Source organism: Danio rerio, chromosome 9 (genome assembly GCF_052040795.2).
Source record: "Danio rerio strain M-AB ecotype USA chromosome 9, GRCz13ab, whole genome shotgun sequence".
Classification (NCBI taxonomy): domain Eukaryota; kingdom Metazoa; phylum Chordata; class Actinopteri; order Cypriniformes; family Danionidae; genus Danio; species Danio rerio.
In genome coordinates this window covers 42,626,055-42,652,500 of record NC_141029.1, presented here as the reverse complement: position 1 = coordinate 42,652,500, position 26,446 = coordinate 42,626,055, and the positions used below count along the sequence as shown (strand labels likewise).

General features: G+C 34.5%; 1 protein-coding gene across 2 annotated transcripts in view; it reads left to right on the top strand.

The window, feature by feature from the left end:
- The window catches only part of abca12 (ATP binding cassette subfamily A member 12), a 161,131-nt gene that overhangs the window by 55,058 nt on the left and 79,627 nt on the right, over nt 1-26,446 (top strand). For both annotated transcript variants that reach the window (XM_087268247.1, XM_087268246.1), the window contains 14 exons: nt 1,439-1,569; nt 1,677-1,819; nt 6,553-6,726; nt 7,112-7,317; nt 9,616-12,030; nt 14,098-14,201; nt 17,597-17,703; nt 20,023-20,231; nt 20,906-20,982; nt 21,122-21,252; nt 23,426-23,593; nt 23,947-24,111; nt 25,293-25,488; nt 25,647-25,786. In XM_087268247.1, the coding sequence (XP_087124373.1) occupies nt 1,439-1,569; nt 1,677-1,819; nt 6,553-6,726; nt 7,112-7,317; nt 9,616-12,030; nt 14,098-14,201; nt 17,597-17,703; nt 20,023-20,231; nt 20,906-20,982; nt 21,122-21,252; nt 23,426-23,593; nt 23,947-24,111; nt 25,293-25,488; nt 25,647-25,786 (4,366 nt within the window). The remainder of the gene's footprint in view (nt 1-1,438; nt 1,570-1,676; nt 1,820-6,552; nt 6,727-7,111; nt 7,318-9,615; nt 12,031-14,097; nt 14,202-17,596; nt 17,704-20,022; nt 20,232-20,905; nt 20,983-21,121; nt 21,253-23,425; nt 23,594-23,946; nt 24,112-25,292; nt 25,489-25,646; nt 25,787-26,446) is intronic.

The window sequence follows — 26,446 nt, the reverse complement described above, 5'->3', positions numbered from 1 at the left end:
CCCATTTTTTCTATAAAAAAAAAAAAGGCAAGTTTTTAGTTTTTATCACACTATTTTCTTATAATGAATATAACTACTGTATACTCGTGTGTTTGGTATGTTTGTGTGTGTATATGCAGTATAAGTAGGAATTGTGTTATTTAAGCATGACATTCCGAGTCAACTGTCTGTTATAACATCAAAATTGTGACTTAAACTTACAGTTATATTGTATACTTGTAACACTTTACTGAAAGGGGTTATTTAGACTGTCATGACAGTTTTATAACAACACACATGGCATGTACATGAACATGATATTATACATGTCAATGCTAACTGTCATTAGGTTATTTGCTCAGTTATGTAATTTTAAATGACAAATATATGTTTAAGACAAAGACTACAGTTATGATGAATTTGCTTATGCCAAGTTCTCATAACAATCTCTTTTGTAATTTTCATCTGTAAATGTAAAATAACAACTCAGAGAAAGACACTCAATAACAGTTGTCAGAAGCATGCATCAAGTCTCAAATATGTTTTAAAGTTTTCATGACAGTCTTATGAACAAAAACTCCAAACTAAACTAAAGGTTCTTACCACTTTCCTCAGAAGTGTGAGTTTTTTTACTCAATTCTGACTCATTTTTTCAGAATCATGAGAGACAAAATTGCTATTGTAATAAAATAGTCAGACTTTTTTTTTCATTATATATATGTTTAGGTTTAGGTGAAACTTTTTTTTTCTTTAAAATTGTCAATTTATATCACAATTTTGACTTTATAACATGTACAGTAGTTGACTCAGAATTCCATGCTTAAGTCACATAGTTCATACTAATAGTTTATATCTTGCAATTCTGAGAAAAAAAGTCAGAATTTCATTATGCAAATTCACAATTAAGAGAACTCAAAATTGTTAGAATAAATTGCAATAGTAGCTAATATCTTCAAAGAATGGAATCAAATCAACTATACTACACTGTAAAAACTCAAACCAACTGAGTACTGTAAAACCCAGTAAGTTAAGGCAACTCAAACTGTTTGAGGAAACCGATTGCTACAAACCATTTGAGTTTAAAAACTAATCTATATGAGCACTGTGAACTTACTCCAGTTAAGATTAAGTAATGAGGTATTTAATTAACTCATTGTACTCAAAGACTGAATTCAAAACTCTTTTTAAATGAGTAGAATTAACTTTCAGTCAATTTTGAGTTTACTACACTAATTTTAGTTGATAAAGTTGACTGTTGGGTTTTACAGTTTGTGTAAACCTGCAGCCTTAACAGTACTAAGCTCAACTTAACAGTTCTAAGTTACAGTGGGTTTACTCACTTTTTTTAAAGTTAAGTAAAGTTGTTTTTAAGGCAACAGGTTTAATCACTTTATTAAAGTAAAGTAAATAGTCACTTTTTGCAGTGCAGTAAAATCTAACTGTGTTTATTAATCAACAGGTTGGAAGAGCTGCTGGCTGCTCTGTTTTCATCCTTTAAAGGCACACCAATGTGGGTTTCATTACCATCTATTATGTCCACAATTCAAGAAGCCATTGTCGTCGGTGCTAATAACATGCAGGCAGAAACAGGTGAGAAAAGCATTCATTCTAAACACAGCGGAGGTGCAGGGAGCATGTCTATGATTATGAACAAACCCTTTCAGATTTAAACCATCCAAGTTCTTTCTTCTCCCCAGAGTTCTTCCACAGTCTCCAGCAGCCATTGTCCAGCCTTTTGTCTGATATTTTCGATGTTACGAACACAAGCCGTTTCAATGCTCCCTCTTTTGTTGGTGAACTGCCACAGGCTCTTGTGTTGACTACCGAAGCTGCTCTACAGGTTTGAACAACATTCCTATCTATTGATGTGACGGCCTGGTGAATATGCAAATGAAAGAATGCAGGGGTTTTGGCATATAATAGAGGGTTGGTGAGCTAGAAAGGCCTATTTAAGCTCACTTAAGCTTGTTGAGGAATGGTTGATCTTCATCGGTGACGCATGAGGCATTAATACAAAATCATGTGCGAGATAATGTGTTCTCAGATACTTGCTTTGTGTTTGTTGATGGGTACATCTTAAAATAGATGTTATGGATTAGTGACGTTGTGTATGCGTGACTGTGTGAGATCTGAAAAATGAGTTATACACTCACTGGTCACTTTATTAGGTACACCTTACTAGTATCATGTTGGACCCACTTTTGCCTTCAGAACTGCCTTAGTCCTTCATGGTATAGATTCATCAAGGTACTGGAAATATTCCTCAGAGATTTTGGTTCATACTGACATAATAGCATCACACAGTTTCTGCTGATTTGTCAGCTGCACATCCTTGATGTGAATCTCCTGTTCCACATCATACCAAAGGTGCTCTATTGGATTGAGCTCCGGTGACTGTGGAGGCCATTTGAGTAAAGTGAACTCATTGTCATGTTCAAGAAACCGAGATGATTTGCATTTTATGACATGACGCGTTATCCTGCTGGAAGTAGGAATCAGTAGAGATCACACTGTGGTCACAAAGGTTTGGACATGGTCAACAACAATACTCAAGTAGACTGTGTTGTTGTCACAATGCTCAATTGGTACTAAAGGGCCCAAAGTGTGCCAAGAAAATATCCCCCACACCATAACACCACCACCACCAGCCTGAACATTTTATACAAGGCAGGATTGATCCATGCTTTCATGTTGTTTCAGAAATCGAGATTTGTCAGACCAGGCAATGTTTTCGCAATCTTCTATTGTCTAATTTTCTTTTGCTGTAGCCCATCTGCCTCAAGGTTAGGCATCTTGTGCATTTAATATTCTTCTGCATACCTCGATTGTAACAAGTGATTATTTGAGTTAGTGTTGCCTTTCTATCAGCTTGGATCAGTCTGGCCATTCTCCTCTGACCTCTGGCATCAACAAGGAATTTGCATTCACAGAACTGACACTCACTGGATATTTTCTCTTTTTCTGACTATTCTCTGTAAACCCTAGAGATGGTTGTGCGTGAAAATCCCAGTAGATCAGCAGTTTCTGAAATCAGACCAGCCCATCTGGCATTAACAACCATCACTTTCACAAAATCACCTTTCTATCCCATTGTGATGCTCGGTTTGAACTGCAGCAGATCGTCTTCTCCCTGTCTACATGCCTGAATGCATTGAGTTGCTGCCATGGGATTTTTGCTTTAACGAGCAGTTGGACAGATGTACCTAATAAAGTGGCCAGTGAGTGTATATTATCAGTTGTTTTAACGTTGCTATTTTTCTGTCAAAGGATTCAATCTTGAGATTGAATTCAAAATTTAGCAGCACTTTAGTTCACACTTTAGTTCATTTCATTTCATGCTATTAACTACCAGCTTATTACCTGCCTATTTTTAAGATATTAACTGTTCATTAGTAGTTATAAAGTATGATAATCCCAGCCAAAACCTAAACCCAACTTCTACTTTACTAGCTATTAATAAGCAGCTAATTAGTAGGTTATTAAGGCAGTGGTGTTAGTTAATGGTTTGGTAATATCGTGAATTGTGACTTATAATAAAGTGTTTATTCAAAATATTATTGGCAGATATGCAAATTCTTGCTGTTATGATTTTTATTATTGTTTAACAACTAAATTTTTTAACAAAAAAATATTTTTTCGGGGTTTGATCAAATAACAAATATGTTTTTAAATGACAGGAGTGTAAGAAATCAATGTGTGATGAAAAAGCGCTGATTTTTACCCACCACTCATTATTTGTTTTCACTAATTGTAAATGTAACATCATCAACAAGTTATTGTGGAGAGACTACTCACTCTTCTGACCAATGCTGTTAACAGTTTACAATATGGGTTCGCGAATATGCATTAGTTAATGCTTAACTAATGCAAAGATAATCATGAGATAAAGTATAACTCATGAAGAACCAAAACACGTAAGAATAGTAAATGCATGACCTACTAATGAACATTCTACCATTCTTACATTAAGTCATTTATAAATTGTTATAAGCTAATCGTTTTGTAATTCCCACATAACATAAACTACTGATGCAAATTCATGAGCTAATTACCACAACAGGTCAAATACATGCATTTCATGTAATTAATTAACCATTAGCTAATGATTTGTTTAGATGTCATTATGTTATGACATTACTTGTTGGGGCACAAACAGGATTAACAAGCTATTTGCAGTATATACTGTGTAACTAATGAGTTATCAGTCCTGTGCTTGAGCCAAGTCATTACATAGTGCTAACTTACCAAATACTAAGCTAGTAATTAATTCACTGGGGGCAAAGCGATAATGTAGTGCTGTCGCCTCACAGCAAGAAGGTCGCTGGTTCGAGCCTCGGCCGGGTCAGTTGGCATTTCTGTGTGGAGTTTGCATGTTCTCCCCTCGTTCGCGTGGGTTTCCTCCGAGTGCTTCGGTTTATACCACAAGTTCAAAGACATGCGATACAGCTGAATTGGGTAAGCTGAAATTGTCTGTAGAGAACTGTATGGATGTGAATGAGAGTTGCAGCTGGAAGGGCATTCGTTGCGTAAAATAGATAAGTTGGTGGTTCATTCTGCTGTAAACCCAGATTCATAAATGGACTAAGCCAAAAAGGAAATGAATGAATGAATAATTCATTGTTAGTTGAAGTAGATAGCTATGACTATTATGGTAATTAACGTAGGAATTTTTATAATTAGTTAAAATAGTATGTTATTAAGGAACTAATATCAATTTACAGATTACTTGATGTATGAATCATATAGAATGTTCATGTTTTGCTCATGCAGAAATCATTAATAGTTGATTTAGTTCTTAAAGAGATATACATTAACTCAAGATCATCTGTGCATTATTTATTGCATATTAATAAAGCCATTTTGTAAAGTGTTCTCACAATTTCCTGTAACTTACTGGCAGCAGTTTGCCAACTGTTTACTGTAAATCAAACATACAGCAAATGCTGTATTAATATATACAGTAAAATCTTGCTGTACATGTATTTCCAGTATTGTATATGTTTACGATAAGATGAGATTTCGCCCTGGGGAATGCCCATATTGCCCATGCTATATCCGCCACTGAGTAAATGCATCTTGCAAATGTTTTGACATTTTTATATAGAAATGAATGCAACAGCCTTGACCCAAAAGGCCCACTCAATATGCCAAGAAGTGTATTGATCACAGATAAGCAGCTTGTCTAGATCAGCGGGTTTACATTACTGTTGCTGCTTGCTTTTTGTCCCTTGAGAGAATTTAGTTTCTTTTCACAACAGATGTTGAAATCCTGGCAGGAGTCATATATCTATTCTTCAGTGTTACTCGTTCAGTCAATGCTTTGTCTGTTAGAGTATCACTGATTGAATTCAACACAGTGTGAGAACAATGGTCAAAACATGCTGTTGCCACCCTGACAAAACTGGAGATTTCTATTTAAGCATTTAATCCGCTGGTATATAATAAATACTGTTAAAAATCACCAGAAAGGGTGCTGAAGAATAAGATTAATCAATATGAAATTTACTGAATATTGTAATATTTTGTAAAAAAAAAAAAAATGTAAAACTGACACACTCAACTGGATTGCTCCCTTCTTCATCTGCTATAAATATTCAATATTATTATTACCAATAATAATAATAATAATAATAATAATAATAATAATAATAATAATTATTATTATTATTATTATTATCCTAATAATAATCATACATAATAATACATACTATCTTGTAAAGTTGTTTAATAATGTATATATTAATGTTTTATTATTATTTTTTAGTTTTTATTTATTTATTATTATTAATAGTAATGCTAATATAAAACATAAATATCACAATATATTATTAATAATTATACACATTAATTACATTATATATTAATATATATTATATATTAATTAATTACACACACACACACACACACACACACACACATACACACACACACACACACACACACATATATATATTATGTAAAGATTGTTGTATTATTTTCATAATAATGTTTTATTATAATTTTTTATTTATTAAATAATAATAATAATAATATAAAATATAAATATCGCAACAAATTACTACTACTACTATTATTATTAAAACATTATTATGTAATGGTTGTTTTAAAATGTATATAATAATGTTTTATTATTCTTTATTTTTAATTTATTGAATAATATTAATATTACTACTAATAATATAATAACAACAATAATAATAAAAAAACATTAATATTAACAACAACAATAACAATAATGTAAAACATAAGATAATATTAATAAATATAATTTTTATTGTTGTTGTTATTATTATTATTGTTATTATTACTATTATTATTATCGCCATGTAAAAATTGTTTGACTAAATATACAGGTATAAACATAGTCAAATGTTTTACATTTATCTCTTGTAGTTATGTTTTGTATTTATCTTTAACAAGCTAACATTTTTTGTCTGATATTAAATAATAAATTGCTAAATATATATATATATATATATATACATTTCATCGTTTTTCTTGTAGTGTCTCTAATAGACAGCCGTGTGTTAGGCCTCTGTGATCATTATTTTATTTCCTTTGCTCACCCTGCAGGCTGGTTTGAAGGGTCAAAGCCTGAACTGCAGCTACGTGCAGCAAATATGGCAGGATGTTGAAGTCGCCGCTGGAATAAACGAAGACACCGTTGCTTTATGGTGTAACATCACCCTACTGCCAGCCATAGCAGCCTTCAGTATTCCAGATTTGACTCCAGCCTTCAATCTGACAGTGAGACAGTTAGCTGCAGTTTTGTTGTTGTTGATAATAGTTTACAAATAATCTGTTTTAAATGGATAGTTCACCCAAAATGTACATTCAACTCGCCACTTACCCTCAAGTGCTTCCAAACCTTCTTTCTGATGAACACAAGAAGAGATTTTGAAGAATGTTGGACAAATCGGCAATCATTGATATCCATGGTAGGAAAAAAATATATATTTCAAATAGATGGATTATATTTTGAATAAGTGACGTTTGAGTAAGTAATGAGGGAATTGTCTTATTTTGGGTGAACTATCTTTTTAATGGCTCTCAAATGCAACTGTCATAGTTCACCACTAGATGGCAGCGTGCACTAAAGACTGATTTAGACTCTCTCTCGCTTCCTAAACAGGGAATGGAGATAAACATCACTGCTGGAATGATAGCAGGGTCACTGGAGACTTTCTATGGAGCGATTCTGAACAATACCTTTGCTAGCAATCACCTAACAGAAGTCCTGCTGTATTACACATCAACACTATATAACGTCTCATTGTCAGAATTAACAAACCAGGTTGACTGGAATTCCCAGCTTTTCCAAATGCAGCTATACAACAGGTAATAATGTCTATTTTTTTTACAAGAACTCCTCACTGTGATACATGACCTGAGTCATATTAAATGACAGTAAACAAATAGCTTAAGATCTTCTATAAAGATACAGACTATGGGTTTGAATTGGTCATCCATTTTTTAAACAATTGCATATGTTGAGTAATCCGCCGACAACAAAAGTGCAGCATTTCCACCCCACACTCATATATATATATACCCATTAGAGCACAACATTATCACGAGCCCGATTATATTACGGAAATACCTCCTCAAATTTGCTGAGAGATTTGCAGTTATTACCCATAAGGACCAGAGGTTGGAATCATGCAGACAACCTAAGTAAGAGTAATTAAATTTGCATTAGGCTTGATTTATTCAGCTTGACTCCTATGCTTCCAAACATGTTTGAGCAGAGAAAGTAGTTTCTATTATTCCTTATCTCTATCTCCCTGCTCTTAAATTGATTCTGCTTTATGTGCTCATCCCTGTAATGAACTGACTACTGATAGGAATCAAATTATGCATTTGCGCATATCTGGGCAAATCAATCATGTAAGACTGTAGGAGCATTTATGCACCCGCTGTAGATCATTGAACATGATGGAAATCGTCTATTATAACTGTTCAGTTCTATTAATATAATGTGAGTGGTGGCTGAAATGGAGAACAAAATTAATTATGAGCTAATATTTTGCAGCGTTTAATTATTAAGTGACCCGGTTAAAAATTTTAGGGACATGTTATGTTTCTATGGCTAATTCATAAATGGTCGCATTAGATTCAAGCTATAATAAATCATCTTTCACATATATGCATAACAGTTCCTTATCTAATGGATCCTTGAAGGGGTCACCCAAAAATGAACATTTTGTCATCATTTACTTGCCCTACAATTGTTATTGGAGGTTCTTTCATCAATTGAATGCAAAATAGATGTTTTGAAAAATGATTGTTGCTGGCGCCCATTGCCTTCCAAAGTTTTTTCTACTATGGAAGTCAATTGGAGTCAGCAACCAGAAATATTAAATATTAAAAATATATTTTGTGTTTAACAGATGAATTTACCTTATAAAACAGTGGTCTCAAACTGCTAGCCCGCAAGCCATTTGTGGCCCTCCCTCTTCCTCTCTCCAGCCTGCAACTGATGTCAAAATATAGAAGGATTTGGCCCACTAAAACATGAATTATTGAATCACTATCATTGTTGTCAGTGTTACCAGATGTAGCTTACTGATTCCAGCTCTATCCAAAACCCACAGAAATGCAAAAACAACCGGCCAGATCATAATTCCCTGTTTTCGGGAATTAAATTATAGATCAGAACCGGTTTATAAGTGAAGACCTTGATTTGGTTCTGTAGAAATGAACAAACGCAGGTAATAAAGTGGGGTATTTTTTTCACCTGCACAATCAAATTCAAAACCGCCCAATTGCACGGGAAACTGATTGTTGTCAACACTGATTGTGGTTTTTACCCCCCACCTACTAGACATTTAAAATACTGTACTATATATCCGGGTTACTTTCGGTTTCTCTCAGTGTGCGGTCGAGAGTAACGCACATGCAGATTATTTATGGGGCTGATTTAAATGTTGAAATATGTCCGTAAGTGCTCTATTTTTACTAAAGCTCTATTTTTACAAATATTCAAGGGTCATTGTATTATAATCAGCTTTATACTACCTATATTTCGTTGTACAAACACTTCTTCTTGTTATGCTGCTGGTGTAAATATGATAATCTTTCTGATATCCGATTCAAATGTTCTCATTAATAGATTTTCCTCATATGCATATTAAGATTTGCATAAAAAATGTGCATTTGTAAAGTTTTACTGCTGGCAGAATTCAACATGTTAAAGTAAATGTGGCTATTTACATACTTTCCCCCTCTTTGTAGTAGTTTTACTAAAAAAAAACATGATATTAAGAAGAAACATTGTTTACTGTAAAGACACTAAAGTTACCCAGCCTTCTTTCTGCTGTCGTACGCTATCTATTAAACTCTTGGTTAAGCATTTTCATAGCCATTTAAACAACCCTTCAATATGTACAACAAAAAAACAATATACTCTGGGGAAGAATGACTGAGTGCATCAGTTACATAAGGTTTCCACTTTTTTTCTAAATGCTAAAATGGCCCTTTCTATGAATTGTCAGCCACTGATATGACAGTTTGAGACCCCTGTTATAAAATTTTAAAACTATATGATATAGAATAAATGATGAGACATTTTTTATTTTTGCATGAACTATCCTTGTTTTGTGAACATGCAGTACTAATTTTTCTCTCATTCTTCAGCCTCTCTACAGTTCAAATGGCTCTGAACCAAATTACAACAGAAGCTCCATGGATAGCACCATACATCGAAGCAATTGGAAAAACCATTGAGGTCATACAACAGAATGGCAACCTCTTCCAGAACTCAAATGCAAGCGCTCAGATCATCATCATGCAGGCTCTAGAGATCACACTCACCGGAATGAATTTTACACAGGAAACCATTAATTATATACTGAGTGGAGACATATTTATGAACCCCAATGGCATCACGGTTGACGGTTTATTAAAAGAGGTGATCCAGCAAATCATTGCTTCGGGATTGCTGGGAGACTGGCCTTCTCTTAATGGAGTAGTGCAGCAGATACTGTACTTGGACAATACAACTGGCATCCTATGCAGGATGACGGAATTGGTCAACTGGATGTTCACTTCTGAAGATACTGGGTTAAACTTTGTCTTAGAGATGCTGCCTAGGATGTATGAGATTATAAGAGATGCCTTAACCAACATCCCATTGTCGTGCTTCTCAAGTACGTTTTTCGACCTTGCTGGGAATGCTTTGTACATGCTGAGGCAGATCAAACTAACCAGTGACCTCTTCGCCCCTGCGGAGCTATATCTAAACCCACTAAACATGCAAATTGCTCAGGGTGACACCCTGCAAGGTCTTGTTTCCCAATCACGAAACAACAGAACATATGCAATACAAAGAGAGCCGATAGATGACTTTCTTGATCTTCTAGACATCAACTACCAAACCCTACTTCAAGTGCTCTCAATTCCGCCTACCAGCTTTGAAATTCTTGAAACGGCTCACGTGTTCTTTACGAATCCAGATTTGGGAGTCATCCTGAAGGGTCTTTCTGCAGGAATGAATGGAACCACGAGTCAAGAGGAGACCATTGACACTGCTCTAAATGTGTTGTCTTACTTGACACTTCCAAGCAATGGACTGCAGTTCCTTGAGATGTTCATGAACATCAGTAGCAATGGATGGGGTTTGCAGGACTTTGCTAATATACAGAAGCTGGTAGAGAACCTTGGAGGAATGATTGACACGGCAATGCTGCTGTCCAACCAGCCGTCTCTAAACATTGCGCAAAGAATCCAGCAGATGGCCCAAGAATTTCAAGCTTCAGTCTCAGACATCGTCTCACAGGGAGGAAATGGCACCGACACCACAATTCAATTCCTCACCGCGCTCAACAACATCCTCACCCAGAACTTTGAGCAAATCAAGAACATCACCCCTCAGGTCACTGACATCCTACAAAATATAATTGGCTCATTTTCCAGTCCAGGTTCACAGATGAATGTGGAAACCTATTTGGAAGCCTTGGATCAAACTGTTGGAGCCTTCGCCTCGCTCCTCTCTGGAGATGTAGTGGCGTATTTTAACATGTCTGGACAAATGCTGCAAGCCTTTGCATTGCTTGAGGCATATCCCGAAGACATCGAAAAAGTCACTAGGTCTACCGTCATGATTTCTGACTCCCTAATCCAGCTCCTTGGCCTCTCAAACATTTCAGCTCTTCCCAACGGACAATCTGTTGAAGAGGTCACCCGTCCCCTTATTCTGAGCAGTGCTGTAGCAACCCACATCCTATTCAACCTCTCCAGGTCAAACTACAGCCTGAGCAGCAATGTTGAGAAGGATATGCTTTTGACCCAGACGTTCAATCAGATGATGGGTGTTCTCCCAGGGGAATCTCACGTGTACCTCTTTGCTATCAAATCAGCTCTTTTCGATGCCCTCTCCAATGTATCTAGCACTTCAGAAATTCAATCTCACTTTCCAGAAATCTCTCAAATAGTTACACAATCTCTTCTTAACTCCCTGAACATTACATATGATCCGAAATCCATGACTCCAGATGGCATTGTTTACATCTTGATGACCGTATCCAATCAAGTGTCCATGAGTCTCTACGAGGGGCTTATGTTAAATGGATCCCCCTTGCAAATCTCAGAAGTGGTCAACTCTTTAAATGAGGTTGCGTTCACCCTTTACTCAATATTGCCTGTTGAGGGAAGGATGTACATCAATATCACGCTCAACCTCATGGAGACATTGGATTTCGCTCTTAATGACAACAATACCTTTGGGGATTTGGAAGGCGCTGTTTCTCAGGTTGTCAATTCTGTCAACGTGCTCCTGGACATGGTGCCTCACATCAACACAAGCTATTCCAGCAGCATAATAGGTGACCTAGAGCAAACCCTGAAGACAATCTTAATGATCATCCAAGCAGACCAAAGCCCTGTCAGCCAAACAGCTGATATTACCCAGCAGCTGCTGCAAACCATCCAAAATCTCATCACATTGGGCAATAGCAGCAGTGTGGAGCCTGAACTCGCCAAAATAGTGCTGGGTGCTGCTAGCAATGATATTGACCCTCTGCTGGGGATGAATGACACTAACTGGACAGACAAGTGAGTTTCTTTGAAGTTGTGCTTTCTGGTTATTGGCTTATAACAAGTCTTAGTTGCTTTTTTTTCTTTTTATTTAAATGTTTTTTGTGTAAAAAGCGTCAGCTGTTAAAATACAGAATTATGTACCAATTTTGTATTTCATATCACGATATAAGTCATCATATAAGTCATATATATATATATATATATATATATATATATATATATATATATATATATATATATATATATATATATATATATATATATATATATTGATACAGTTAAAGTCAAAATTATTAGCCCCCCCCCAACCCCCCCCCCCATTGAATTTATTGATTTTTAAATATTTCCCAAATTATGTTTAACGGGGCAAGTAAAATTTCACAGCATAACTGATAATATTTTTTCTTCTGTACAAAGTCTCATTTGTTTTATTTTGGCTAGAATAAAAGCAGTTTTTTTATTTTTAACACAATTTTAGGGACAAAATTATTAGCCCCTGTTAAGAAATTCAAACTTGCTTGGCTACACACAGCAAGCCAGACCTGTAACAATAAATAATATTAAATTAAAATAATTAGAACTCCTCTAAATTAATGAGGAGCCCGGAGTCTGATCTCCCGTTTAAAAGTAAAGACAACAACAAAAACGAATGAGTCAAATTTATTTGATGTTATAATTTCAAAAAGGAGACTATAAAAAGCTTGTGGAGGTAAATGCCAAAATAACAAACAAAACTCAACAGCTAACTAAGTTGTTAACCTTCTTACCTGCACATGAAATTAAACAAATAAAATAACATTCACTTACCTCCCTACTAATCACAAAACATGAGGAAAATGTAATAAAACAAAAAGGCACCCTCCTCAGCAGACGTGTCTCCGTATAGATCTCAAAGTCAACACTCAGCATTCACTTTCAACAATTTAGCCGAGTAAAATACACACAGTTTCTACTCCACAACACAAACAACACAAGCTGGGAGAGAGGAGACTCTCCGAACGACGTTCCAGTCCGATTTAAATTGTCTTCACAACAAGCCGGCCTCTACGTGCTGGCTGGCACCTGATTCACCGCACCTATGCGGTAATGATGAAACCTATTTGGAGACAGAGGCGGAGAGAAAAGCACCACACACAATGCACACACAAAAACAAATCAAAAACCTCTCTACTTAAGACATTTATTTATATATATTATTTTTATATTATTATTTAATTATTTAAAGAAAATACGTAACAGCCCCTTTAAGCTAAATTTGTTTTCGATAGTCTACAGAACAAACACTCATTATACAATAACTTCTGATATATGTGAAGTTTCATAAACTAATTTCGAGAGGAGCACGTGATATGATTGTGCACCGCTGGCCACTCATCCTTAATCAGTAATAATCCAATCAGAATGATCTTAGCTTAATATTAATAGGTCACTTTCTCTTTATTGCTCTATCTTCGTTTTGGAAGAATCCCCCCTTCCACCCCATTTCCTCCTTTTTCTCCCCTTCTAAAGGGGGAGCGATCGAGACCTACCTGATCTCGGTTCTCCTGATATGCTTCTAGACCGGGCGGGAGCCCTGGGCTCAAATATCTCAGAGCTCAGGGTTCTCTCCCGGGACAGCATGCCGAGCCTGCTATAAATGCCAAGCATATCTAAGTGGGAACTCTTGAAATCTATTTGAGCATTGTCAACTCCCAGAAAGAAAAAAAAAATCTACTTACTCCATGAAATCAAGACTTAAAATTTTTTTTTTTGCTTATTTTAGGGACAAAGTAAGGGCTTCCATATTGCAAATTTCTATTACATTTCTTACTTGAGTGGGAGAGTTACTGTAGGTTCATGCCAAGAAGTCCTAGTTTCTATTTCTTTTTGTTGTTCTTTGCAAAGCTATTATTTGCCTCACATATTTCCAACCACCATGGCATTTATGCAGCGTAATTGCTTACATCTTCAAAAAAATATGGTTTATGGCTTTGAAAATAACACATTCTAGAGGTCATGAAAATAAATGATCATTATCTACAGTGTAGCACATTATGATTAAGTAAATTCAACTTTGTTAATTCTACTTTTTTGTTTATGTAGGCTTTCTGTGCTGGTGACAAACTTTGCTAATAGCCTTCCGGATGACCTTCCGTATTCTTCTTTTATTAAGACCACCATGAGAAGTCTGGCCAACGAGTCCCAAGGTACATAAATCATCTCGCAAGATCTACTGACCTATAACATTGTTCATTCAAGGGTTTTATTGCCATATTTTAATGTGCTGATACATACAGTTGCATAAAGCGTGTAAAAGTACGTTGCATTCATCCGTGTGAATATGCAATTATTTCTTTGCGTAATTTACATTTGTTTAGCTCAAGAACAAGATTCATGTGCACAGTAAATGCTGCAGACTCAAGATTCTCCCACTGAATAAATGACTTCTACTAATCCCAGTAGACCTTAAACAATGCATGTTGCTTTATGTTTGTGTCATCGCAAAGATTTGTAGGTTTTCACAGCAATGCAGGTTTGAAGCCAGCTTTAATTTGTTTTTGGAGGGATATTCAGCTAAAGAGAGCATGAAATAGAAGCATTTTACAGCATTTTCCTTGCTACTTATTATTGCTTTAAATGAGTGGTTTAACGCAAAATGTATAATTGTCATTATTTACATATTCTTCTGTCTTTCTGAACATGTACAGAATCAATTTGTTTTTAAAATAAGTTTATTAGTGTGAAGTTATTCAAGTAGCACATTTGGTTAAATTTGCTGAAATATATTACAAATATTTTAATTCTTTTTTACCCTGTTGATGCCCCAAGAGAAATCTGATACATGGGAACACAAGCAAATGACATACCACAACTACAAGTTCATGTTCAGATTTTTTAGATTTTAGGGGCTGAGTAAAAACCCTTCTCCAATATTTTGCATTTGAACTGCCATATCTATGTCAACCACGTTGTCATTCCTATAAACTAAGCAATTATTGCATTTAAATGTAGATTTGTTTTTAAGAGCAAGCATTAAGTCTTGTACATTATTTAATGGACCTAAACTGTTGCAAACATTAAACATACTTATTATAAATATTAAAGAAATGATAAATAAACTCTTTTAGTTAATTAGTTAAATTTAGTTAATGCATTTAGTAATATTGTCTAATGAGACCTTATTTTAACATGTTACCCCACAACCCCCCACCCCCACCCAAAATTGCCAAAATATATTACAAATGTTTTAATTATTCTTTTCCCTGTTGATGCACAAAAATAAATCTGATATATGGCGACATTTGCAAATTACATACATGACATACAAGTTCATGTTTAGATTTCACGTAAATAAAATGTCATATTTGAGATACATATTTCAAAATATTGAAAAAATGGCTGTTTACAGAAATATATTTTTTTAATTATTGGGATTACAAATATGTGCATATATGTTATACATACTTATATATATATATTCATACCCCATGGGTGTATATTATAGCTAATTATTTAAACATATATGTAAGTCCAATGGTAAAATACATATTCTAGTATATACCAATGGTATATATGTACTGCTCAAAAAAAAATAAATAAATAAAGGGGTCAGTGCCAATAGCCTGGTGGTTAATTGCACCAACACATGGCACTGAGGTGCTCACGGCGACCCTAGTTTGATTCCCGGCTCGAGGTCCTTTGCCGATCGTTCCCCCTCTCCCTGCTCCAAATTCTTTCCTGTCTAATCCTTACTTTACTATCCAAACAAAGGTGAAAAAATTCTAAAAAAATAAAATAAAAAAGGGAACACTTAAACAACACAATCTAACTCCAAGTGTTCCCTTAATTTTTTATTTTTTTTTATTTTATATTTTTTTATAAGATTAAAATATGGAAAAATATCAGATATAGTAATTTCTGTAAATTTTCCTAACGTATAAACAGCTCTCGTTAATATTTCATGCATGTTTTTAAATTCTCACATTTACTGGTGGGAATGACATCCCGCCCTATATGATTCTCTTTTCATATAGCCATATATATGGGTATTACATAACCATAATACACTGTGATTTAGCCTGGTTCGTTAGTTCGTTGGATCGGTTTGCTTTCTTACCACAATTGATCCGCTCCAGAGTTTGTTTCTATCAAGCCGAGACAACCTCATTCAGGCGATCTTAAGCTGATTGATCAGAGCGCGATTGTTGGATGGACTATATGGACACAGACCAAGGGCTTCCGGTGAACTGTCTTTCCAATACAAAATTGTCACATTTAAGATCTGTTTTCTTTAAAAATCAGCTATGTTGACTGCCTGTTAGATATGCCATATGAAGTTGATTTCAGATCAGACAAAAAGCACTGCAATAAATTCCATTTCCTCCCGCCATGCCTTTAAAATATGACATTTTATTTTACCCCAGTATTTTCAATAAAGTTTCTGCACTAGCCTGTTGCTACTGATGGCGCTGGTGGTTACAATGGTCTTTCATCTTGTTTTAAGCTTGAACAACTAAATCAATGCTTAAGTCTATTTAACTGAATATATTGTAATTAAATTAGAACATCGATGCTGTAAAAACAAACTTGTGAAATTGGAAATAATCACATTAAACTTTCACCAGAAGTTTATCATTGCTTTAAAACTCTAGCTGTGCATAGAGCCCATTCAAATATGCCAAACAAACGAGATTCAGAAACAAACGTCTAGGTGTGAAAGCACAATATAATGTAATTCCAAGTATTCCCTTTATTTTTTTGAAGTAACATACAGTGCCTATAGAAAATCATTGTAGCCCTTTGAAATTTGTCATACAGCCTGAAATCATATCACATTCCAAATAACTTTTCCAGCCTTTGAAAGGTTATTGTCGCCTTCTACTATTGTGTTCCTTTCTACAGCTTTTTTTTTTGGTGAGTAAAGGTATATATTTTCACAGGGTATGATGATTTTCAATATATTTCTATACATATTTTTCTGTATACTGTATATATGACATATTTTATATATGTGAAATCTAAACCTGAACTTGTTTGTCATGGATGAATTTGCATATGTTGCCATATATGAGATATAAGGTTGATTTAATCTAACAAATTGTATATGTGCTTTTGGTTGAACTATTATTTTATTGCATTTTTTAAAAAGTATAGAGCTCTGTGCTCCAGAGCGCACCATTTTTTCCCCCTCTCTGTAGATCCAAGGTATTTTTCTTTTCTTTTTTGTCTGCAGAGCGCCCTCGTTTTCATTGATAAATCGCTGTTAAGCCTCTCAGTTTGCTTTTTATTTCCTTTAATAAAGCCAATGTCTTGTTGAGCTTTTAATTTCCCTAATAAGTGTCTGATCTTTAATATAGCTTGAGGTGTTGCACACATAGGAGCTGTCAGATCTAAATCAGCACACAGTGCCATAAAGCTCTTCAGTGTCTTTTTTCTAAGGGGGGTTTCTTTGCTAGATCATTTGCTGCTTGCTGCACTGTGAGGTTGGCCTGAAAGTGGAGTTAGGTGCAAGTAATGATGCCTGTAGGGAATTTAAGTTACTTTAGCACTGCTAAAGCTTGATCTTTGTTTTCCCTCTTCCATGTCTCCTGCCTCTCTGCAGAAAATCTGCATCTGCTACTGCAAGTACTAAACACTAGCTTGGAATTTGTCTCAGCCAACGGGGCAAATGGAAGTTCGAGTCAGATACTGGACAGCCTTTTAACTCAGGTGAGATTTTAAGGGTTTATAGCATTTATTCATATAATACTGTAGGTAACCCAAATCAACACTCTATAAAACAAGTTACAAAAGGAGAAATTATTTATTCATACAACTCATATGGCATATTTCGATAACACTTCATAACTGCACACTATAGATCTATAATTAAGCATTAGCACATAGTTGATTAATCATTTGTTAAGCACTAACTCTGCATTAATAAATATTAGTTTGCAGCTACAAATGCGGTCTTCTTGACTTATACACACATATATAATGTGCTTTATGATAATATTTTTATACTTTGTTAATTATACATTTCACTACTAAATTAAGTGTTGCATTATTTATCAACCAGTTACTGAAGAGTAGTTTGTGGGTTTAAGTTCAGAATGAGTGAGCAAATGATTAATAATCTATTCAAATGAACATTTATACAGCTTACTTTCCATGCATAATAGTTATTCTGCATGTTAAATGCTTTATTAACAAATTCCTACAGTTTTGTGAACTCATCTAAAGTGAGAACTAGAGTCAGTTACATTATAGGGGCTCCATTTTAATGATCTAGGCGCAGGGTCCAAAGCGCAGGGTGCAAAAGCATTAAGGGCTTGTCAGAATCCATTTTTGCTATTTTAAGGATGAAAAAAAATAGACTATGCACCGCTGCGCGTGGTCTAACAGGGTTGAGCTTATTCTTTTAATGAGTTATAAGCTTGTTTTGAGAATAAACCAATCAGAGTCTCATCTCCTATTGCCTTTAAGATTCAGTTGTGTCACGTCATGATGGCGCATTGCTTTTTACATGGCAGACTTTGTAAGTGGAAAAACTGAGCACTTCACTAGTGAGAAAACAGTTAAACAGAGTATCTGCAGCGCGAGAATAAGAGAATGAGCCTCCTCATTCTTTACTTTCACTTTTCTCTTTTCACTCTCAAAGATTAGTTTCAAAACTATTTCTAAATTCAGTTCTAATTTCCAGCAAATTAATAAATGAACAATAATAACGAAGTGTGTTCAAAAAAACTGAGTTATATCCAAAGACACATCTTATGCCCCATATGGTATAAATCTTGACAGATGGGCAAATCTAAGTTTGTTTTTTAATAAAACAAATGTAAATATGCATGTAATAAATAATACTATAACTAATAATAACATTAGGCAAAAGCAAATTGTCATGAATAAACTGAAAAGACCCCCCGAGATAAAGAAGGCATGAAGGCAGTGGTTTTTATATTTATGTAGATCATAATCATTTTTGTAATATTTTACTATTTTAATTTTTCTATTTGTGTATTGCTGTACATCCTGTGTGTATTAAGCAATGTTTTAGCGAGGTGCACAAATAACGTGCTCTGCGCTGGACTTTAGACCTGCTCTCAGCTGGTCTATTGTGCAGTCTATTTTAGTTCTTTAAAATAGCAACGCGCCATTAATACGCCTTAAACTGACTCTTATCTAGAGCGAAACACCCATGAGTCCACAAAGTGGCGCAAATAAATTTGCAATCTTAACAACATGGCAGAAAATGTGAAAATTATGGTCTAAAAATAGCAACACGTCATAGAAACATGTTTTGCGCCTTATTGCTCCAGGTGTATGATAGGGCCCAGGGTGTTTATTTGTTGTTGTGGCAAGTAAATTTTCCAGTTGTGGAATTATTAAAGTATAATCTTCATGTAGTTCTTGCACAAACTTTGGTTTCCTGAAAGATATTGTATAAGACAGGGGCAAAATTCACTTGTTTTAAACTTTAATGATAACAAACCACTTTAGATTACTTAAAACTCCTGTTTAAAATGTTCATGAGGCAAAGATAGTTATCAAACTCGAAATGTAGGGTATTCTATACAGTTTGTTCAATGTTATTTAATGCTCCAAATATGAATGAAAGGGAGAATTGTGTATTTAGAGTTGTTCACATCTGCCTGAGTGGTTTATATGGGGTTACATTGCCATCTGAAAGCTAAAGGTAATTGTGCCAATGAAAATGGTTTTTACTTCACCTTTACTTAAAACGTTTGGACAACCCTCTTTTAATCAGAAAAAAAGAAATGAACAACATTGTGATTCAGAGTAAAACAAATATAATTTCAACATACCACAATGAAACATTTGCAGTCTCATCTAAAAATAAAATTACTCTACAGTTTGCAAAACTTAAAGAACAGGAGTGTCATAATGCAATATTAAATTTGATAAAACTATGACAACAAAATAACTAAACAATATGACGATGTGATAAAACTTCAGTGACAATTTCAGTGTCGTTCAGCAATGTCAAGAATTAAACTCTGTAACTTCTTTTGTTCAATAATGCAGGTTTGTGCTCTGGAAAACATGACGTCTGTGCAGCAGATCAGTCAGTTTCTACCTCTGGGCCCCAGATTACTTTGCGACACTGTTGTTCCAGCAGTCCAAGCGGTCTATGTGCTCACAACCAGCTTGGGGAACCATAGCGTCAACATCTATGATCTGATTTTCCAGACGTTTATTGGAGACCTGAGCACTTACAACACTGGAGTGGACTGGTACTTGTTTCTATAATGACCTTTAACCTTGCCGTTATAGGTTGTATTATGCTTGTTTATCAGAGTTAGGGATTAGTTTAATTACATTTTTAATAACTGGAGTAGCTAATTTCTTTCCAAATACAATATAGCATTTTCACTACTTGTTCAGAGGTTTCACTACATATGCTGTTAGTGCCACATTCTATAGCACATGTAGATGCTGTATGTAACTCTTGAAGCGCATAAAAATACTGGAATTTGCATATTTAAAGCTTGTTTATCTAGAAAACTATGATACAGTTAAATAATTGGATTTAAAAATGTGCGTTCCATGAATGTCTTTGTTTTGATTTGTGTAACCATCTGCTTTTAGAAACTACCTCAGTGCGCCATTTGCTGTTAAAAACTAGCCTAGAGCAACACCAACTGTGAGAAGCTAACGTAGAGCGCCATCTGAGGTTTAAAACTAGCCTAAAGCCCCACCTGCTGTTAACAGCTCGCCTAGAGCACCATCTCCTGTTAAAAAATAGCTTAGAGCGCCATCTGCTGTTAAACTTTAAGCTTATAATAAATAAATTTTAAGTTATATGTTTCGTTTCCAATTATCTCAGATATATTATTTTAGATTTGTTACGCATGATTAGTCATTATAACAATACTCATATGTTTATTCTTATGTTTTGTTTTTAAAGGACATCAATTCTCTCTCAAATTGTGGGCTTCAACGTCTCCTCTCTGAAAACTATTAGTATCAACATTACCTCTCCAGGTATGTCTGTATCTGTGGCCTCCAGCCGAACCACAGCTCAAACACAAAGTGTTCTAAACACTGAGACGGTGGTCCGATCACTCTTTTTTTCTACCTTGTCACGCATGCAGGTCTCACTTGTCTTTTTGTTTTTTGACAGCTGAAGTGAAAGTTTCAGAGCTGCTGAAAAACACAACACTGTTTGTTGAGGATGTGGAGCGCTACACAAGCTTTCCCCCTGGCGTTCTGCAGACTGTGCTAGATTCCCCTTTACCCAGCAGCAACATGCAGGTACAGCGCAACTCATGCATACATCAGAGGGACTCAAAGATGTGCCCAAAACACAAGGTTTCACATTGAATAAAATAAAACAGATTGAATCTCACTTTATTCTGAGGAAGATGAGCTCCCCCCTGCTGAGCCTTGGTTCATCCCTAGAAATTTCCTCCTCATTCTGTGTAAACTTTCTTTTCCACTGTTGTGGTTGACTCGCTCACAAGGAATCGCAGAGCTTTATTCTTGAAACCTGCACTTAAATGGAAAACAAATATGGTGCAGAAAGTACTTTTAATTAGAAATTTTCTCAATTAATTTTACGATTTATTACAAAAAAAACTGACATCACAATAATAATTTAAACAAATCATTTCACATTCTTAAGAAGACATCAATATGCTTTAATTTTATATATATATATAAAATATATATAACTATAAAAGATATATAAGTACACTTCTTCACTCTTCAACCTTGTGTATTACTCCACCCACATACAGCAACAAGCAGAGGACACTCTACAGTTTGACAAATATTGCTTCTGTTGGAAAACATCATGTACTTTTGAGGGTATTTTGTTGAAAATTCAGTTGTTTAGATTGCAACTATACAGTTTATTCATAAGGATAGTGAATATTTTTAAATATTTATAATTTTGGAGAGACAGCGCATTGGCGGCCATTAGCCTGTCATTCTGAGCAAAGACGGTTGACATTGTACATCCACGAGATGGCGACAGAGATCGCATAATAAGCCCTTAGAGGAGGAAAAATACAGCGTAATTTCTAACTACAGCTGATTAAATCATTATAAAACTGGCAAGTGATATTCTAAGTTGATCTCTCTCTTTTGTATGTTGTACTGTATGTGTTTATACTATATGATTGTAGTGTATTAAGTGTGAGATGGGATTCGCATATGAGGAATGTATGTTGTGTTGGCAGAAAGAAGAAATTCCCGCATGTGTTTATTGTTTTTCCTTATCGCAAACACAACAGTAATCTGGTAGTGATTGCGCTGCTTTTTTTCAAAGTTAATTATTGTGATATCCCGGTTGCAACAGAGAGATACTGTAGATTGTAATAGACTGTAATACTGTAGGGAGATATCTCTGTAGACGGATGGCATTTTATGTCACGTTCAGCCTTATAATCTTAAAATTTGAGCAACATCACCTGTTTTGTCATCACTTTAGACATTACGCTAGAGAATCATTTAAATATTAGCTCTAAAGTGACATTGGTGACGACTTCTGCTGTTCTGACATCAGCTGCAGATGTGAATGAATGGCAGAAGAAAGTAGTTTCTAATACAAAAGAGTGCTTTACGTAAACAATATTAAAAGAAATATAAAATACTAGAAAAATGAAAAAAAGAAAAAAAATTATTAAAAAAGATTACAAATGTGGTTTAAAAGCAATGAAAACATAAAAGAAAGACAATAGTGCAATATGTAATCTGTACTCTGTTCCTCGTCTACCTTCTTTTAGTTTTTCTCTGCTTCTTGGTATTACAATCAAAAGCTTAAACTACAGAAATGAATATGATTGTGGTATAGTTGGAATAATCTTGAAGCAGAGTAAACTGTTTTAGCTGTTACACTATAAATGATTAGTTGACTTTGCCTAAAATACGGGAGTAAACTCTTTGCCTTAACATTTTGAATTAAATGAAATGTGCATAATTGTCAAAAATAAGTTAAATCAACTTTACAGTTCTTCGGCTTAGACCCTTATTTATGAGGGGTTACCACAGTGAAATGAACCAGCAACTATTCCAGCATATGTTTTTGCAGTAGATGCCCTTCCAGCTGCAACCCAGTTCTGGGAAACGCCTATACACTCTCGCATTCTCTCACACACTCATACACTATGGACAATTTAGTTAATCCAATTCACTTATAGCACATGTCTTTGTACTATGGGGGAAACGTAGCACCCAGATGAAACCCACACGAACACGGGGAGAACATGCAAACTCCACACAGAAATGCTAACTGGCCCATTCGAGACTTTAAGTTGACAGTGCTAACCACTGAGCCACCATGCCACCCTGGATTTACTCACTTTTTTCAACTTGTTGCTTTTAAGGCAATGGGTTTACTCACTTTTTACAGTGTAATAAGCCATACATGTAGGGATGTTGTCTAATGAGATGTGTGTGATGTCTCTTTTTGTCCTCTCCACAGATCTTGGTGTGGTTGGCAAACCTGCAGCAGTGTTCAGACCCCTCGTCTCTGCAACTAGACCCTGCAGGGCAGGCAATGTTCAGTGCCTTCTGTGATCTGTCAGATGACTGGTACACCATCAGCATTCTCTTCCTTCGCCACATGGACACCAAGGCTATTTTATTCAGGGTAAACAACTGGGGAGCACAGAGGGAACTGTTTGTAATGTATATCTGGTGAAACAGAAATGCTGCTTCTCTCAAATAATTTTAGTCAGATAAGATATAGAGGTGAAGTCAAAATGATTAGCCCTCCTGTGATTTTTTTTTTCTTTTCTTTTCTTTTGCAAATATTTGCCAAATGATGTTTATTGGGGAAATATATACAGGGCCTAATAATTCAGGAGGGTGAATAATTTTGACTTCAGCTGTATATATTAAACAATTTTGGTTACTTTTTCTTTGTAAATAAATAAGTGTATTATGCAATATGTTGTTACCCAGTGGTGCTGTGTGCTGTAATACTGTGAAATGTTGTTGCAGCTGATGTTGTCCCAAGATATTCAGGATTTGGTGGCAACTATGCTAGAGATGGTTAAGTTTTTGACAAACATGATGAACAAACTGGTACCTGCCATTAACAAGCTACAGGAATACCTGACAAACATAGGACAGCTGAACCTGGTGGCCAATCAAGAGTTCCATGGTGTAAGTTCCCTTTTTTTCCTTTTTTTCTTTTTTCTTTTTTCTACTTTTTTGTTTTTCTTCTTTTCTTTTTTCTTTTTTCCCTTTTCTTTTCTTTTCTTTTCTTTTCTCTTTTATTTTATTTAATTTCTTTTCTCTTTTCCTTTTCTTTCTTTCTTTCTTTCTTTCTTTCTTTCTTTCTTACTTTCTTTCTTTCTTTCTTTCTTTCTTTCTTTCTTTCTTTCTTTCTTTCTTTCTTTCTTTCTTTCTGTCTTTTCTTTTTCTAATTTCTTTACTTTTTATTCTTTTCTGTTCTCTTTTTATTTTCTTATCTCCTTTTTCTTCTTTGCTTTTCATTTCTTTTCTTTTCTTTTTGCTAAGATTTTTTTTACTTAATATTTAATTAAATTTTCTTTTCTATTGAAACTTGTTCTTTTATTTTATATCATTTTTATATTTTATTTTGCTTGACATATTAAAAATTTGTTTTTGCTTAGATTTATTCACTTTATATTTTATTTTATTTTTAGTTATATCAGATAATTTTATTGAATTTTGATATTTTATTTATTTTGTTTTATTTAGATTTTGTTTTATTTTAATTAATTTAAAATAAATTAGATTTTTTCACTTTATATTTTATTTTATTTCAATATAGTTTATTTTTGTTTTTCTTTTATATTGGATTATTTTCTTTTCTTTTATATTTTCTTGTCTTTAATTTTGTTCATTCTAATTTTTTTATTTTTTCTGTTTGCTTAGATTACAATATATTTTAATTTTTGCTAATAATTTTTCACTTTATATTTACTTTTATTTCAATTTATTTTCTTTTTCATTTATATCAGATTATTTTATAAATTCAATGTTTATTTTATTTGAGTTATATAGATTTTACTTTGTTTTTGATATTTTAAACTAAATTTAAATTTAATTTGATTAATTAAATTAAATAAAAAATAATTTAGATTTTTTCACTTTGTTTTATTTTAATTAATTTATTTTTTTCTTTTTTTATATTGTTTTATTTTATTTTCTTTTACTTTTTTATTTACTTATGTTTATTTTATCTTGTTTCTTAGTTTTTTAAAATCTTTTTTTTGCTTAGATGTTTTAATATTTTATTTATTTTTTTATTATTTAAATTAAATTAAATTTTATTTTATTTTTAACTAAAACATGTTTCTAAATTGTCTCTCCCACAGCTGGTGAGAGGAAAGCGGTCCACCATATCTAGCAAGGCCACCTTTAACACCCTCTCTCGTGCTTTGTGCAAAAACGGCATCCTGACACTGTTTGCCATCACCAAAGTCCCAATCGTGACCGCAGCCGATCCCTCCGTCCAGTCAGACCACAAGAGAGAAGAGCTCATAGAGAAGTTCAAGATCCCACACGATGCCAGTATGAATACATATATTCTCAGCACACTGCTAAAAGTGCAATAAAGCATTATGATAATGAGCTGTCGGGAATCTGCTTACAGCATATTGAGTTCAGATTGATGAAGTGCTGTGGTCAGGCTTAATTAATTAATATACTGCTTATGTCCTGCTCTCCAGGTCCCTTCTGTATGAGCCTGTTCTTAGACATGGTGAACACTACAGGCGGTGCGGTGGCTTGGGCTTTCCTTAAGCCAATGCTGTTAGGACAGATCCTGTACTCTCCGGACACACCAATGACCAGAGAGATCATGAGAAAGGTGATGTTTTAACACATCCTGAAATAAATATCAGACATCTAAGCCACATTTACCCTTATAACAGTTTTTAACAGTAGATTCTGCTCTAGGCTAGTTTTTAACAGTAGATGGCTCTTTATGCTAGTTTTTAATGGTAGATGGTGCTCTATGCGAGTTTTTAATAGTAGATGGTGCTCTAGGCTATATTTTAACAATAGATGTGACTCTAGGCTAATTTTTAACACTAGATGCCGCTCTAGCCTATTTTTTTTTTACAGCTGATGGCACACTGTGCTAGTTTTTAATAACAGACAGTTTTCTAGGCTAGTTTTAAACGGTTGATGGTGCTCTAGGCTAGTTTTTTTAGTTGATGGTGCTCTAGGCAGTTGTTTTTAGTTGATGGTGCTTTAGGCTAGTTTTTTTTAATAGCAGATGACACTCTATGCTAGTTTTTAATGGTAGATGGCGCTTTAGCCGAGTTTTAAGTAGATAGGGCTTTAGGCTATATTTTAACAATAGATGTCACTCTAGGCTAATTTTTAACACTAGATGTTGCTTTAGGCTAGTTTTTACAGCTGATGGCGCACTATGCAAGTTTTTTAATACGAGACAGTGCTCTAGGCTAGTTTTTAACAGTTGATAGCTCTCTAAGCTACTTTTTTACAGTTGATGGTGCTCTAA